This window comes from Podarcis filfolensis (assembly GCF_964270895.1).
Source record: "Podarcis filfolensis genome assembly, chromosome: 8".
Taxonomy (NCBI): domain Eukaryota; kingdom Metazoa; phylum Chordata; class Lepidosauria; order Squamata; family Lacertidae; genus Podarcis; species Podarcis filfolensis.
The window spans coordinates 73371334-73388939 of record NC_139611.1 but is presented as its reverse complement, the minus strand read 5'-3'; the positions used below and the strand labels follow the sequence as shown (position 1 = coordinate 73388939).

At 46.5% G+C, this 17606-nt stretch overlaps 1 protein-coding gene across 1 annotated transcript; it reads right to left on the bottom strand.

The window, feature by feature from the left end:
- Nucleotides 1–7608: 7608 nt before the first annotated feature.
- Nucleotides 7609–13996, bottom strand: LIM2 (lens intrinsic membrane protein 2). The gene is made up of 4 exons (XM_083628150.1): nt 13800–13996; nt 11375–11539; nt 8924–9058; nt 7609–8038 (listed from the first exon to the last, which is right to left on the bottom strand). The coding sequence occupies exons 1-4, from the start codon at nt 13972–13974 to the stop codon at nt 7977–7979; spliced, it is 537 nt and encodes a 178-aa protein (XP_083484276.1). The 5' UTR covers nt 13975–13996; the 3' UTR covers nt 7609–7976.
- Between the last annotated feature and the right edge of the window lie 3610 nt (nt 13997–17606).

The following is a 17606-nucleotide window of genomic DNA, read 5'->3' as shown; positions in this document are numbered from 1 at the left end:
TTCAGGGTTTTTGGGTCTCATGTGAGGACAGAAGCTCCAGGTGGAGTAAAGAATGCCAGAGGCATTTTTGTGGGGTATGAAAAGGGTCTCTACAGAGTAATTTTGTCTGAATCTGGTCAGGTGATTCTCACAAAATTTCTACAGAGTGCTCCTGAAAAGGAGAGAGTGATAGCACACACATTTCCCACAGAGGACGATTCAGATGATGATGATGATTTCACAGAGTACAGCGGTACTGAGAGCGACAGTGATAGCTCAGAGAGCTCTGTTGTCACAGTCATTGAGAGGAAATCTCACACAATGGATAGACCTTCACAGGTGAAGGTTGAACCACTGTTTACTGTTGGAACTGGTTCTCCTAGGAGTCCTGAGACAGAACCAGTGAGCAGAGAGGATCAGCACCTCATACGCAGGTCTGTGAGAGTCACAAAGGGTGAACCACCCAAAAGGTACTCAGAAGAGTATGCTAATTTAGCTGTTGCATGTGTTGCTGTTGTACACAACCGAGGACAGGTTGGAGCTGTGTCTAAGTCAGAGACAAAGACACAACAGAGAGTTGCTAGCCAAGGTAATGCAGATGCACTCATTCCTTGGAAGCCATACAACCAGAGAGGTACACTGGGGAAACCAGTGGCGGGTAGTTCCAAGGGTGGAACTGAAACAACAGGGGAGTGTTATGTGTATAACAACTGTTTGTTTTCTTCTCTGGATCACGCTTTGCTTGCCGCAACATGCATTGATTCTTTTGGGGGAGGTTGTTACGAAAAAGGAGCAATGCTGCTGAGTGCTCCAGATGGCTGGAAAGCCAAACAGGATGTTGATGTTTTGGGACTGTACCGTGGGAAGAAGGGACAGTCTATTATGTGCACTGAGCACCGGATGTTAGCTCAGAGTGTCACATGACCCTGTACTGGAAGTACATGGGTGGAGTTTTTCTCTCTCTGCTGTGGCTGTAAAGAGGGTGCAGACATGTTGTTCTCTGCACTGAGGAAAGACAGAAATAAAGGCATGTAAATACATTTCTGTCTGTCTCTTTCCCCTCCCTGGGGATGGCAGGGAGTGAGGGAGGAGGAGTGGCTGTGTTCTTCTCACGTTTGAAGAAGGATCGGCCGATAAAGACCTCGCCTTGTCTTGCCGGGAGTCGCTGACGGGGGAGGCCAACAAGGAATCAAGCCGGGCACCTGGAGAGTGCAAAATGCCTCTGAATGACAAGGCTTGATATCAACATGTTCCACCAAAATATCCGCTTTATATACATTATTTACAAAGTGGGCTGCACGTGATTGGCTAATTCCGGGATTCTCCTGTAGGCCAATCAGGTTGTGGATTCATTTCCACCTGGAGCTGGATTGGGTGGCTCCTGCGGACCAATCAGACTGCTGCATTGTTCTAGGACCAATTAGACTGCTGCATTCTGAATCCTATTGTTCTAAGACCAATCAGACTGCTGCATTTTGGATCCTATTCAATTCAGTACATAACAAAGAGTAACTTCAGTTGCTGACTCCTGCTTTCCAGAAAACTCTGCTAAACAGTTGAAAGCATTTAACGAGGTACCTTCACACGAGTATTTCCGATCAGAGAAAGTGTGATTTGTGGTGCCCTTTTAATACAAACACTGTAGAAAGGAAGTCTTCCTTCTGTGTAGAGACGTGGTTCTGAACAAGGGCACAGGGGAGCCAAACCTTACGTGATCAAACATGGTACACAATGCCTTGAAGTGCTGAAGAGATGCCAGGGCTCAATACTTCCTCATCTGGAAGCCCTTCTCCTTAAGCCCTGGTGTGTGGCAGTGCATGAGTTAATAGCAGGCAGGGCCGGACCACCCATTAGACAAGGTCAGGCAACTGCCTCTGGTGGCACAATTCACAGGGGCACCAGATCCCAATGTAGATCTTTATTCCCCACTTGTTCCTGATGTAGAGCTTCACTCACAGCTCCTTCCCTGGCCAGGAAGGTGGCTTTCATTCTGTAGTGTGCTTCAGGTGCCAAAATGTATCGGGCGGGCAATAGCAGCAGGGAAGGAGATCCCATCCTCCCTACTTTCTCACCCAAGGTAGCTGGCCGGTTGCAGAATACCAGCAGAGAGTTGGGCAAAACCAAAGCTATGGTTTAATGCTTGGAGTCTACTAACATTCTGAGGGCCACAACTTGTATCATCCATGATGGCTGGCAGTGCTGACTGAGGATGATGGAAACTGGAGTCCAACGGCATCTGCAGAGCTCCAGGATAGCCACCCCTAGTTTAACATGGTAGGCTTGTTAGGATATTTCCGTTCCACCTTAAAAGGCAGCAGGGTGTTTGTGTCACAGCCTGCGTAAGTTCCTGTCTCACAGGATGTTTATGCTATATGTTCCTTTCGTTTTTTTTCTGTTTTGCCTGAGCAGTCGGAGCAGACGGTCATGATTTCTTTGTTCTGACCAACGCCAAATAAACTGTAAATATGCATGTTCTGCTCTCATGCTGTGCAACTTCTTGCTGTGTGAATTCTGCTGTTAAGAGTGTACACTAAGCCAGAGGCTTAGTGTCGCTAAATAGCTGATACTGCGTGACTACGGGAGGTCGATGGATCGTCCGGCACCGAGCTTGGCAGCTTCAGATGGACTCTATCTCCCTGGCAGTATCCCAACAACAGGTTATGGGCCCAGATTCACGGCACTTGCAGGAGAGTAAGACTGCGACAGACTGCTGAGGTATGTGTGGGAAAAGCGAAAGAAGAGGCTTTTCTGTTTGCCGCGGCAAGAGTCTTTGATGTCCGGCTGGCCTAATTGGCCTGGGAGCCGAGCCAAGCAGGCTTCGTGATTTATGGGTGCCAAGATAAGGAGTCTCTGAAGTGAAGAAGACTCACGGCTGATGTTAAGAGGTGGAATGGAGTTTTTCCAAGCCTCTGAAGCTGCTGAGTGCCCAAAATTAAATCGGGACAATTATGAGACCTGGGCAAAATGGTGTGAGAGTTTGCTGCGCCAGTTTGGAGTGTGGCATACTGTGTCTGAAGCCCCTCCAGTTCCTCTGACAGGGAGATGGGAGGCTCAGAATTCGAGAGCCATAGATGTAATAGTCTTGTCCGTCTCTCTGGAGGAAATTGCTACGCTAGCTGGCAACACCACTGCACGTCAGATGTGGAATGCTTTGAAGATAGCCCATCTGCCAGTCATCCCAGCCCAGAGTTTGACTGCATCGGAGGTCCAGGCTGTTTCCCAGAATGCTAGTGAATGCAGGGATGCTGAGGGCACCGGTTGCAAGCTGCAGGGGGAGAAGACTGCCACGTCATCCCAGGCAGCATTCCAGCCTCCAGGGGGAGCCAAGGAGTCGGCAGCTGAGAGCTCTGTTTCCCATGGGAGCCAAGGTCAACTTTGCAGAGGCCGGAAGGCCAGAAGTAAACAAAGGAAAAAGCCTGCAGATGGCCCGAAGCAGAAGGGGGGTGAAAGGCCCACGCCAGTGGAAAACAAGGCTTTGTTTGCTGGCACAGCTTCACCAAAGGCTAAAGGCAAGTCTGATGGCCAGGAGCAGGGGGGCAAGCTGCAAAAGCCCACGCTGGTGGAAAACAAGGTTTTGTTTGCCAGCAAATCTGCTTCGAAGGGGAAGGCCAGGTTTATTGTTGACTCTGCGGCCACGCGCCATCTCACCAAAGACCGCCATCTGTTTGTCTCCTTCACACCTCAAGATGGAGAGGTCCAGCTGGCTGATGGAAGGACTTTGCAAGCTACAGGAGTTGGGACTGTGAAACTTGAAAGTCTGCATACTACCATTAGTAATGTTCTTTTTGTTCCAGGAGCTGTGGACAATTTGATTAGTGTACCACAGCTGACTGGGCGTGGTTTTGAGGTTTCCTTCAAGAGGACTGTCTGTATCATCAGAAAAGGCAAAGAGGACTTTTTGCATGCAAAGTTGTTGGATGGTTTGTTCTGTCTAACTTATGATGATGTTGCTGTATCTAATGCTGATACTTGTTGTGTTGCACAAACTAACAAGGTTCTTCATGCAGGATGCATTCATGATGCACATCGAAGATTTTGTCACCTCTCTTGGCAAGCGCTAGCCAAGATGCCTGAGTTGGTTGAAGGTTTGGACATCAAACCTTGTAAATTTCACATGAAATGTGTATCTTGTGCAGAGAACAAGGTGAAGGTTGCTCCAAAAGGCAAGGAGCCTAGCAGGCAGGCTTCCAAACCCTACCAGCTAGTTCACGCAGACCTGGTTGGGCCTCTAGCGCCCTCTTTGGGAGGAGCAAGGTACTTCATGGTTCTAATTGATTCTTTTTCCAGGTACATTCATGTGTTTATGCTCGAGCAGAAATCGCAAGCATTTCCTAGGTTCAAGGCATTCTGTGCTTGGTTGGAGAATGCTCATGGTAAACGTATTGGCTGTCTGTTTACTGATCGGGGCGGGGAGTTCACTTCTCAGCAGTTTGAAGCTTTCCTGACTGAGAAGGGAATCCAGCATGACTTGTCAACGCCTAGATCGCCATGGATGAATGGGCTTGCGGAGAGAGCAAATCAAACGTTGCTGCAAGGAATAAAAACCTTGTTGCATGATGCCAACCTCCCTGAGAAGTTTTGGGGGGAAGCTCTCTCGAATTTTGTTTACACTTTTAATCGCAGACTGTCATCACCTATTGGCTGCACTCCCTATGAGAAAATGTTTGGTAAGAAACCTAACACCAAGCACTTGAGAATCTTTGGTTCTGACATGTGGGTACACACCCCACAAAGCAACAAGCTTGGGAAGCGTGGGGCACATGGTTTGTTCATGGGGTGCGATAAAGGTGCATACAGAGTATGGATGACTAACTCAAAATCCATAAAGTTCACAAGGAGTGTTGAGTACAATCCTAAGTGGGGGGAAAATGTGGGAATTTTCCAGAGTTACCCAGAGGAGGATGAAGGTGATGTGAAGAAAGCAGATCATGCTGAGAAAGCTGAGGAAACTGAGGATGATGATGATGATCAGAGTTCGGATTCCAGTTCAGTGGGCGGCGCTGCTGCTGCTGTCAGTGACAGTGATGACACAGCAGACTACAAGAGCGCAAAGGCCTCAGTCAGACCATCTGATGCGTCTGACAATGAACTGGAAGAACCACTGTTCACCATTGGTCACTTTTCTCCTAAGAAGGAGGAGATGAGTCCAGAAGACTTGCGTCTGGTTCGCAGGTCTGAAAGGGCGACCAAAGGCAAACCTCCAAAGAGATTTGCTGATGAGTTTGCTAAGACAGCAACTGCTGTTCTTAGTAGCTCAGAGAAGGTGTGGGAACCTTCAAGCTTCAAAGAGGTCCAGGAGTTAACCTCTAAAGATGCTGAGCCTTGGCTTAATGCCATGAAGGCTGAAGTTGATTCCTTGAACAGGAACCAAACTTGGGAACTGGTACCGGTAGTCCCAGGAATGAGACTGGTTGGCAGCAAATGGGTCTTCAAGGCCAAGACAGACCAGAATGGCAAGGTTGTCAGACACAAAGCCAGGTTGGTTGCCAGAGGTTTTTCACAGGTACCAGGGCAGGATTACCACGAGACCTACTCACCCACGGTCAAATATGAGAGCATTCGACTGATGCTCAAGATCGCTGCGGAGGAGAAACTGCATGTTTCCCATCATGACATAAATACAGTTTTTTTGTACGGGATTTTGGGGGAGGAGCTATTCATGCTTCCACCTGACGGGATGCAGATACAGAAGGGAATGGTCTGTAAACTGCGGAAATCCTTATATGGTCTCAAGCAGAGTGCCAGGTGTTGGAACACAAAACTCACTGAAACGTTGCTTTCTCTAGGTTTTCACCAGGGCAAAGCTGATCCGTGTGTGTTTGTCAAGGAGGAGGGGCAAAACAAACTGTATTGTTTATGTTTTGTTGATGATCTTCTGATGTTTTGGAAGAATCAGGCTTTCTACCAAAGCACCCTAGCTCAGCTGAAGGAGCACTTTGACATGAAGGATCTTGGTGAGGTATCCAACTATCTTTCTCTGCAGGTGGAGAGGGACCAAGCAGGTAATTTTCTGGTACACCAAACACAGAAAATTGCTGATGTATTAACCAGGTTGAATTTGGTTGATGCAAACCCAGCAGACACACCGATGGTGACAGGTTACCAGGTAGACAGTACTGCTGAAGCGTTTTCTGACACAACGCTGTACAGATGCATTCTAGGCAAGTTGAATTTCATTGCTAGATGTTCAAGACCTGACATTGCTGTAAGCACTAACCTGCTTAGCAGACATGCTAACAATCCTACTGTTCAGGATTGGAAAGCTCTGAAGCGCATAGCCCGGTATTTGAAAGGGACTATGCACTACAGGCTGAGGTTCACCAGTCAGAAGACTGGAGGTCTTGAAATCTTTGCAGATGCAAGTTTTGGAAGTGACACCACGGATGGTACAAGCACTTCTGGAGTATGCTACATGTACAACCACTGCCTGTTTGACTGGTTGTGCAAAAAGCAGACGACAGTTAGCCTAAGTTCCTGTGAAGCAGAACTCAATGCTCTGTCATTTTCACTCATGGATTGTGAATGGTTGATGCAACTGTTTAAGGACATTGGGGTTTCTGTGAAATGTCCTATACAAGTGTATCAAGACAATAGATCTTGTTTGGCTTTGCTGAACTCGGAGAGTTGCAAGCAAAGGACCAAGTACTTGCAGATTAAGCTACATCGAGCAAGAGAGTGTATTCAGAAAGGACTCATTCAAGTGTCCTACATGCCAGGAAATGAAATTCCTGCTGATCTGTTGTCTAAGGTTGTTAACAGAGAACAACTTAAGGTTTACGTACAAAGGTTGCAATTGGGTTGAACCACAGGTACTACAGGTTACACGGAAAGGGGGAGGATGTTAGGATATTTCCGTTCCACCTTAAAAGGCAGCAGGGTGTTTGTGTCACAGCCTGCGTAAGTTCCTGTCTCACAGGATGTTTATGCTATATGTTCCTTTCGTTTTTTTTCTGTTTTGCCTGAGCAGTCGGAGCAGACGGTCATGATTTCTTTGTTCTGACCAACGCCAAATAAACTGTAAATATGCATGTTCTGCTCTCATGCTGTGCAACTTCTTGCTGTGTGAATTCTGCTGTTAAGAGTGTACACTAAGCCAGAGGCTTAGTGTCGCTAAATAGCTGATACTGCGTGACTACGGGAGGTCGATGGATCGTCCGGCACCGAGCTTGGCAGCTTCAGATGGACTCTATCTCCCTGGCAGTATCCCAACAAGGCTAACCAACACCATAGTTCATGAATAACTACCAAACCAGAATATGAAACTATGCTTCACAGTTGGTTTGCAAATCATAGTTTAGGTAAACTGTTGTTTCGCTTTCTGAACCAATAAACCATGGTTTGGGAGCATTTCTTCACTTACAAATTCTTCTGTTTAGGAGAGCATTCAGGGACTCTCAGGGAAGGCAGGTGATGGAAGCCATACAAGCTATTGCAATCCTGTACATATGCAACAGAAATAACAGTTTGTGCTCAAAATCATGGTTAGTGGAAATGATGGTTTGGCAATATCACTTAAACCTGAGCCTCTGAAAGTAACAGGACTTATGCTATATGACATGGCATCACCAAGCTAGGAAGCTGAAGACAATAATGACAACAGTTTGGACCAGAGTTACTAGTGTGTTTTTTTAATGGATCAAGGCTTTCAGCAGCTCCACAGTGTGCACTGAAGCTGTTCTTTGACTGCTTTGCTTCCATCCCAGGAAAAGCCCCTTCTCCAAATGTTTCTTGTGCATCACCATACAGTAATCTTTACAACAACCCTGTAAGGTAGGCCAGTGTCATTATTTCTGCATTGCAGGCATTGAGGTTGAGTCACCCAGTGAGTGCATGGCTGGGCTGAAATCTGAACCATGGGATTCCAGCTGAGCTTCTTTGCCTCAAACGATGAGCATTTCTTAAGGAACCATTTCTTTCTTTTTTTCACACAACACCATTCTCTACCTCTCACACGTCAGAGCTTTAAACAATGCAGAGCCATGGTGGGTGCCGAAATCTTAGCGGTTCACAGCCAGTTGCTGGCATTTGTGCATCTTGTAGGCACACATGTAAAATATACCTGCACATTGGAGGAGAGAGAAAAGAAGGTGCAATAATATAATATAATATAATATAATATAATATAATATAATATAATATAATATAATATAATAATAATAATATAAATATAGCAGTTGGTTAGAGCATGGTGCTGATTACGCCAAGGTTGCAGGTTCGATCCCCGTACAGGGAAGCAGCATATTCCTGTATCGCAGGGAGTTGATAATCTTCAAGGTCCCTTCCAACTCTACAATTTTATAATTCTGTAATGCATTTCCCATTGGACGCAACATAGCAGAATCCTAGCAAAAGTCAGTGCCAAACTAGCATGACAAGTGAACTGAACTTTATTTACTTATTTATCCATCAAATTTATATCCCGTCTTTCTCCTGCAAGCGCTCCCCAAAGTGTATTGATTCAAACAGATGCACATAAAGCAAATCAAGTTATAAAAATATAGAAACAGAGCAATGCTAATAGGTTCCACTAGATTTAAAAAACAAGAGTTCCACCCCCACAACCCAGGGAGTCCTGGGAACCAACCAGGACCCTGCGATCATCTTCTGAGGCCCTTCTCTATGTGCCTCCTCCACAAAAGAACGGGGCCTTTTCTGCAGTGGCTCCCTGATTGTGGAACGCTCTCCCCGGGGAGGCTCACCTGGCACCTTCATTACATATCTTTAGGAGCCAGGCAAAAATGTTTCTCCTTAGCCAGGCCTTTGGCTAATTGAATAACCCATGGCCTTTTAAAGTGTGTGTGTGTTGGGGGTTATTGTTTATGTTTGTGACTATGTGATGTTCTTCTATGTTTTTAATATTGTGAACCACCCTGTGATCCTCAGAATGGGCCATTCCTTTCATACTCACCCATTTTTCTCCCCTCCCCCCCACAAGAATCATCACCTGCAAAGAAAGTCATCAGGAGGGCAACCCAGCCCAAGATGTAAGACCAGGAGAAACGCCACTCGCCAAATCGCTTGCCAAGGAAGTTGACCGTGACCCCGGTGTAGATCCCCATTGCCAGAAGGACAAAGAGCGCTGTGAAGGAGAGAGGAGGGAGGGAAGAAGAGTTAACATGACGAGCAGATGAACCAACAAGATGAATGTGAAAAGAGTCTCTACCTCTCTTTTAAATCAGAACCAGTGAGGGCGGTGAAGGTCCTGTGTGAGTGTCTGGAAGCGGTTGGAGGATGGATGGCGGCTAACAGATTGAGGTTGAATCCTGACAAAACAGAAGTACTGTTTTTGGGGGACAGGAGGCGGGCAGGTGTGGAGGATTCCCTGGTCCTGAATGGGGTAACTGTGCCCCTGAAGGACCAGGTGCGCAGCCTGGGAGTCATTTTGGACTCACAGCTGTCCATGGAGGCACAGGTCAAATCTGTGTCCAGGGCAGCTGTTTACCAGCTCCATCTGGTACGTAGGCTGAGACCCTATCTGCCTGCGGACTGTCTCGCCAGAGTGGTGCATGCTCTGGTTATCTCCCGCTTGGACTACTGCAATGCACTCTATGTGGGGCTACCTTTGTAGGTGACTCGGAAACTACAACTAATCCAGAATGCGGCAGCTAGACTGGTGACTGGGGGCGGCCGCCGAGACCATATAACACCGGTCTTGAAAGACCTACATTGGCTCCCAGTACGTTTCCGAGCACAATTCAAAGTGTTGGTGCTGACCTTTAAAGCCCTAAACGGCCTCGGCCCAGTATACCTGAAGGAGCGTCTCCACCCCCATCATTCTGCCCGGACACTGAGGTCCAGCGCCAAGGGCCTTCTGGCGGTTCCCTCCTTGCGAGAAGCAAAGCTACAGGGAACCAGGCAGAGGGCCTTCTCGGTAGTGGTGCCCGCCCTGTGGAACGCCCTTCCAGCAGATGTCAAAGCGATAAACAACTACCTGACATTCAGAAGACATCTTAAGGCAGCCCTGTTCAGGGAAGTTTTTAACGTGTGATATTTTACTGTATTTTTGGTTTTTATGGAAGCCGCCCAGAGTGGCTGGGGAGGCCCAGCCAGATGGGCGGGGTATAAATAATAAATTATTATTATTATTATTAGTCCTGTTGGATCATGCCAAAGGTCCATCTAGTCCACAGAGGGGCCAGGCAGATACTCAATGGAATTTCGTAAGCAGGATCTGAGTGCAACAGGGCTCTCTTCCAACTTGCAGTTCCCAGTAGCTGGCAATCATTCATTCATTCATTCATTCCCCAGCTTTCTTCCAAGGAGCTCAAGGTGACATAACATACTTCTCCTCCCCTCCCTCAATTTTATCCTCACAACAACCCTGTGAGGTTGATTAAGGTGAGAGCGAGTGACTGTCCCAAGTTCACCCAGTGAGCTTCATGGCTGAATGGGCATTGGCACCCTGGTCTTCCCAGGTCCTGGTCCAGCACACTCCAACCATGATACTATGCTGGCTCTTATAAATTTTAGGGTCCTATAAATATTAGATATATACATCCATAAGCAATGTATGTCTAAATGAGTTGTCTGTTCACGTGTTGCAAGAGTTGCCATATCTTCTATCCATTGATTAAAGAGGGGGGGGCATAGATTGATCTTTCCCGTGGGTCAATATGAGTCTTTCAGCTTTAGTTTGGGCACAAAGAATGCATTTACGTTGACCAGTTGCAATGCATTTATTTTTAAAACATAGTAGGTTATAAAGAAATGTATATATATTTAGGACATATATTTCACTTATATACCTTTGTTTTAGGCAAGCATGTGCGGAATTATGGTGGCTGGTTTTAAATCTTATTCTTTTGTATTTTTTATGCATTTTGTTTCCTTTTGCATTTTTGTTTCCTGTTTTTCGCATTTTTGTTTCCTTTTTTATTTTTTCACTGAATGTTGTTTAATTGAAATATTTTCATTCAATCATATATATAGATATATATATACACACAGAGAGAGAGAGCTTTTTCTGGGGGTATGCAGGGGTATGCGTACCCCTAAACATTCTGTGAATCTAGGTTTGGCCTCATTGAGGGGCAGTATTTCAATATGAGTAGGAAAATGGGAGTAAATGAAATGAGCCCTAAACATGAGAAAATGAGCCCCTAAACATTTTTTTAGAAAAAAAGCACTGTGTGTGTGTTTATACACACATCTACATACATAATGTGTGTGCATGTGTGTGTGTGTGTGTATCTTTGTTTGAAATTCCCCCCTTGCCTTCTTCTCCACCCCCACCACATCCCATCTTGGGGGCCCAGGTGTGGCACCTGGGCCCTCACCTGAATACTCCTGTGTTTTTCCATCTGAAATCACAGCATCTGCCTCTAGGCATCTGTGCTGCTTCAAGTTGTGCAGCTTTGAGAAAGAGGTCAACCTGTGAGAGAGAAGAGGTACTTACTGGAAACGAAGAACAGGACGCCGGCCGCAAAGGATCTGTTGAAGCGCTGGAAAGTGGAGAACTGGGCGAAGGAAAAGATGCCGGTGATGATGCCAGCGAAGCAAGAGAGGGCAGAGAGGATCATGAAGGCCCGGGTGGCATTCCAGTAGGCTGCAGGGAATAAGACTGAGAGAAGAGAGAGCTACTGAATGCTATTCCTAGCTAAATGCAGAATAGGGTGAGCAGAATAGGAATGGCCCGCAATAATATTATGAATAATTATTTAATTTCTATACCATCCTTTCATTTGAGGATCACAGGGCAGTTTATAATATAAAAACACACAAATACATTACATAGTAATAAACAAACAGAAACCCAACACAGAGTTTAAAAGGCCATATTTTATTCAATTAGCCAGAAGTCTGGGAGAAGAGGAATGTTTTTGTTGCCTGGTGCATAAATATACGTAAAGAAGGCACCAGGTGAGTCTCCCTGGGGAGCGCATTCCACAAATGGGGAGCCACCACAGAAAAGGCCTGTTCTTGCGTGGTCACCCTCCACACCTGTTGTGGAGAAGGCATCCAGAGAAGTGCTTCCATTTATGATTGCAGGGTCCTGGTAGGTTCATACGGAGAGAGGCTGTCCTTGTGTTATTGCAGTCCTTTTTTTTTTAATTTTTTTTATTCAAAATTATAACAAGACATATTATCCAAAAACATATCATCCTTGTTTCCCCCCCCCCCATTTTTCCTCCCTCCCCCCCAAAAAAAACCCCACCTACCCCCACCCCACCCCCCGACTTCCCTCAGTTTCAGTCTTTGGTTTCTCTAAAAATGCTGTTTTCTGCATGTTACAAAGTTGTATAGATCCTCAAACTATTTAGCTGATTATTATCAATAAAAAGTTTGTGAACGTTTATTCAAAACCTGCCAAGGAGTCCAGTTTGCTTTGTTGCGTCTTCAGATACTTTGTAAAGGGTTCCCATTCATCCTTAAAGTCACAGTTATCCTTGTCCCGTAGCTTGTATGTCAGTTTTGCCAGTTCTGCATAGTCATCAATTTTTCTTGCCATGATTCTTTAGCTGGGGTTTCTTCAGTCTTCCATCCTTGTGCTACCAGAACGCTTGCGGCCGTTGTCGCATACATGAAGATGTTTTTCATGTTATTGCAGTCCTGAGCCATTTATGGCTTTATAGGTCAAAACCACCACTTTGAACTGGGTCCGGAAACTAATAGGCAGCCAGTGCAGTTGGGTCAGGATCTACATTACATGCTCATATCATCTTGCCCCAGGGAGCACCTTGGCCAGTGAATTCTGCAGCTGAAGATCCCAAACTGTCTTCAGAGGCAGCAATCTAGCCTAGAGGTTATGGTGCACTGAATGGCCATGGCTGGACCCCCTCAAGTACAAGTTTTACAACCCCAAGTACTAGTACGTTTTACACCCCCACGTGCCAGGAGAGGGAGTGCCACCATCTGGGGCAGCCTGGTTGGTGTTGACCCATAACACAGCCTTTCCCCCTGCCAGCTCCCCAGTTGTGGAATGCCCTCCCTAGCATTCCCTCAAATTTCAAGAGGAATTTGAACACGTTCCTGTTCACCCAGGGCATTTAGTGTCTAATTTGTCTAATCCTCTTTCACAGCCATCCAAATCGGGGGCCACCACTGCATCCTGTGGTGGTGAGTTCCATAGTTAAACTATGTGCTGCCTGATTAACATAGATCCAACCCTGAGCAGAGCTTAGCTTGTGAAATCATCAGATCATCGCCACTGAGCTTCTTCAATGTGCGACGGAGGTCCATGTGGGATGTGAAACACAAGAGCAGTCAAGTACAACATTCCTAGAGTGAACATGTTTACACATGGGGATGAATGTTTTTCCAGCAAGCAGGTAAACTTCCTGTTTCCTTCTGGGCTGGGACAGACTTCCTCTGCATGTGACTAGAGGTGGGCGTGGCCTCACCTGTGCAGGTAATGACAAAAGCACAGGGCAGGACAGCCATCTCTCTCTCTATGACTACTTTTGTCGAAGAAGCAACATCTGCTTAGCCAAAGATGCTCTCTTGGCCTCCAGCCAAGAGAAGACAAAGGGACTGTCTCAGGTGTATGTAACTTTTCTAACCTAAGTCTGCCTTCTGGGATCCAATTGTGAACAGAATTTGAGTAGACTCTTTTTATACTTTTATAGAAGACTGAATCGTGTCTTATTTTTCATAAGGGAATAAGGGGAAAATACCAGGACAGTTACTATAGAGTAACTATAGCTTTAGCGAGCCTGAGCAAATGCATCCGCTGTGAGTCTAAAAAGCGGAATGTTACTCTGCTAAATTGTGAACTTGTTTACATAAGTTGGAAAGACTATAATCAAACAATATATCCTCTCCTGCATCCCTGAAGATTCTCACAGTCCACACGCACACACAGGCTCCAAGCTGTCTCTTACCAATGCTCTCCAGCTGCATGTAGCACTTCCCAGGGAAGCAGTATCTCCAGAGTCCCTGGTGAGCAAAGGCGCCTGCCAATCGGTACTGCATCCAGTAGTCAGTCACTGTCGACACCACCAGGAGGATGTTCCCCAGAGAGGCACAGAACAAGCCCCCACCCATGAAGCTGTACATCCTCGTCCAATTCTAAGAGCAGCAGCTGGAAGGAATAAGAGTGTGGCTTAGCGATTAGAAGGCGGCAAGATCTGGGTCGCTGTTGGAAAGGCCAGCATGGTGTAGTGGTTAGAGAAGGCACCCCCAAACTCGGCCCTCCAGATGTTTTGGGACTACAATTCCCCTCATCCCTGACCACTGGTCCTGTTAGCTAGGGATGATGGGAGTTGTAGTCCCAAAACGTCTAGAGGGCTAAGTTTGGGGGTGCCTGGGTTAGAGTGCTGGGCTAGGACCTGGGAGTCCAGGGTTCAGAACCCAGCTCAGCAATGAACCCTTTAGAAAGTTGAGATAGAAATCCAGAAAATATATAAGCAAGGGGGCAGGGGTGAGAAATTGCAGCTAGGAATGATGCAAGAGATGTTCTGGGGTGTGTGTGGAAGAGGTAGAACTGTAGCATTGGAAGGGACCCCAAGGGTCATTTAGTCCCCCCCCCCCATGCAAGACTCTCAGCTTTTTGAGTGCTGTCCATGAAGAAAGAATGGGCCATGATAGAGAGACTTAGTGGTTCTTAATGGTAGGTGATGTTGCTGTGTTGTATTATATTATCTATGTACATCGATTTATTTTTTGGAGTTAAGAATAGGACTGGGATAAATTGTGTTCGCTGAGCCCGTATTTTATACAGTCTGTATATGATGTTTGTTTGATAATGTGTGGTGTGCTGTGCCTAATAAAGGATTTTGAATTGAATTGACTCTCAGCTAAAGCATCCATGACCGATGGCCGTCCAACCTCTGCTTTAAAACCTCCAGGAAATGAAAGTCAACCCCCCTCTAGAGGGAGATTGTTCCACTGCTGAACAGCTCTTATTGTCAGGAAGTTATTCCTGATGTTTAGTCGGAATCTCCTTTCTTGTAGATTGAAGCCATTGGTTCCAGTCCTACCTTCCAGAGCAAAAGAAAACAAGCTTGTTCCCTCTTCTATGCGACAGCCCTTGAGATATTTGAAGATGGCTATCAAATCTCCTCCCAGTCTCCTCTTGATCATCTTGGTTGCCCACCTCTGCATGTTTGTCAACATCCTTCTTAAATTCTGGTGCCCAGAATGGGACATAGTACCCCAGGTGTGGTCTGACCAAGGCAGAATAGAGTGGGACTCTTACTTCCCTTGATCAGGACACTATACTTCTGCTGATGCAGCCTAGAATAGTGTTAGCTTTCTTTGCTGCTGCATCACACTGTTGGCGCATGGCGTGCTCTGTTCCATGGGGTCACGAAGAGTCGCACACAACAACAACAAAGGACTCATGTTGACTTGAGGGGTTGACAATCACAGCATCAACACAACTGGGAACTGAGGACTGGGGAAAATTGTGGAAAGTAGATTTAAAATTTACAAATTGTTCGCTTTTGAAAGAAAACTATATGAAAATGATGTACGGGTGGTATATCACACCAGTACAGATAGCAAAAATGTATAAAACAGGGTCAAACTTATATTGGAAATGTAAAGAAAAAGAAGGGACTTTTTATCATATGTGGTGGGAATGTAGAGAGGTTTTTAAAAAATGGAAATGATATACAATGAATTGAAAAAAAATTCAAAATGACATTTGTAAAAAAAACAACAGAAGCATTTTTGTTAGTGATTGTAGGACAAGACCTGCCAAGAAAAACAAATAATTTATTTACCGTATTTTTCGTCCCATAGGATACTCCGTCCCATAGGACGCACCTAGTTTTTTGGGGGGGAAATAAAGGAAAAAATTATTTCCTTTATTTCCCTCCCAAAACCAGGTCGGGGAAACAAAACCAGGTCGGGGGACAGCGGTATGGCGGCGCTCCGCCTCCCCGCTGTCCCCCGAGCTTGTGGGGCTGGCCGATGTCTGCCCGAAGCGCGGGGCGCTCTGCTTCAGCGTGCCCCGCGCTCCGTGCAGCAGGCTGTTATCCGCAGCCTAGGGAGCCCTGCGGGAACTCCCGCAGGGCTCCCCAGGCTGCGGATGTCTGCCCGGCGCATGGGGCGCTCTGCTTCGGGGTGCCTCGTGCGCCGGGCGGCAGGCTGCTATCCACAGCCTAGGGAGCCCTGCAAGAACTCCCATGGGCTCCCCAGGCTTGCTGATAGCTTCCTGAAGCCTGGAGAGTGAGAGGGGTCGGTGCGCACCGACCCCTCTCGCTCTCCAGGCTTCAGCGAAAGCCTGTATTCGCCCCATAGGACGCACACAGATTTCCCCTTCATTTTTGGAGGGGGAAAAGTGCGTCCTATAGGGCGAAAAATATGGTATGTATGCTACAACAGTGCCAAGAGTCTTGATAGCACAAGGATGGAAGAATGAGGAAACCCCAACAAAAGAACAGTGGCAAGAAAAATTGATGAGCTGTGCAGAGTTGGCTAAATTGACATAAATTGCATGATAAGTACAATTGAGACTTTAAGGAAGAATGTGAACTTTTTACAAACTATCTAAAAAGACAACAAAATGAACTGGACTCAATGGCAGGTTTTGAATAAACATACACAAATTGCTTGGTTGATTACATAATAGACAAGGCAAGGATAGGTACAATTTTATAACATGCAGAGAATAATATGTGCAGAGAAATCACTGCACATTGAAGGGGGGGAAGGGGGGAAAGAACATATGTGATTATATGGTTTGATAATTTGTCATGTTGAAATTGCTTAATAAAAGTGTGTGTATACACACACACACACACACACACACACACACACACACACACAGTGGTACCTCGGGTTACATATGCTTCAAGTTACAGACTCCACTAACCCAGAAATAGTACCTCGGGTTAAGAACTTTGCTTCAGGATGAGAATAGAAATCGTGCTCCGGCAGCGCAGCGGCAGCAGGAAGCCCCATTAGCTAAAGTGGTGCTTCAGGTTAAGAACAGTTTCAGGTTAAGAGCGGACCTCTGGAACAAATTAAGTTTTTAACCCGAGGTACCACTGTATATCTCCTGCCAACCTAGCAGTTCGAAAGGACGTCAAAGTGCAAGTAGATAAATAGGTACCGCTCTGGCGGGAAGGTAAACGGCATTTCCGTGCACTGCTCTGGTTCGCCAGAAGCGGCTTAGTCATGCTGGCCACATGACCCGGAAGCTGTACGCCGGCTCCCTTGGCCAGTAAAGCGAGATGAGCGCCACAACCCCAGAGTCGGCCATGACTGGACCTAATGGTCAGGAGTCCCTTTCCCTTTACCACTGTATATATATAAAAAAACACAACTGGGAATCACCCGACGGTTGCAGCTCAATCAGAACATAAGAGCCTCATTGAATCAGGCAAGTGGCCCACCCAGTCCAACGCTCTGCTCCCGCAGTGGCCAATCAGATGCCTATGGGGAAGGGACACCAAAAACAGGGGCTGAGCACAACAGCACTCCCCATGCTTGCATCCGATTCTTTAAGACAGCCTGTCCCAAGATTGTGTCAGCATCTCACATCGCTCCTGCCCTCTGGCCATGCTGCAGGAGAGAGACTACAACTCCCATCGGCCATGAAGAAGAGTTTGTAATTGATATCCCGCTTTATCACTACCGGAAGGAGTCTCAAAGCGGCTAACATTCTCCTTTCCCTTCCTCCCCCACAACAAACACTCTGTGAGGTGAGTGGGGCTGAGAGACTGCAGAGAAGTGTGACT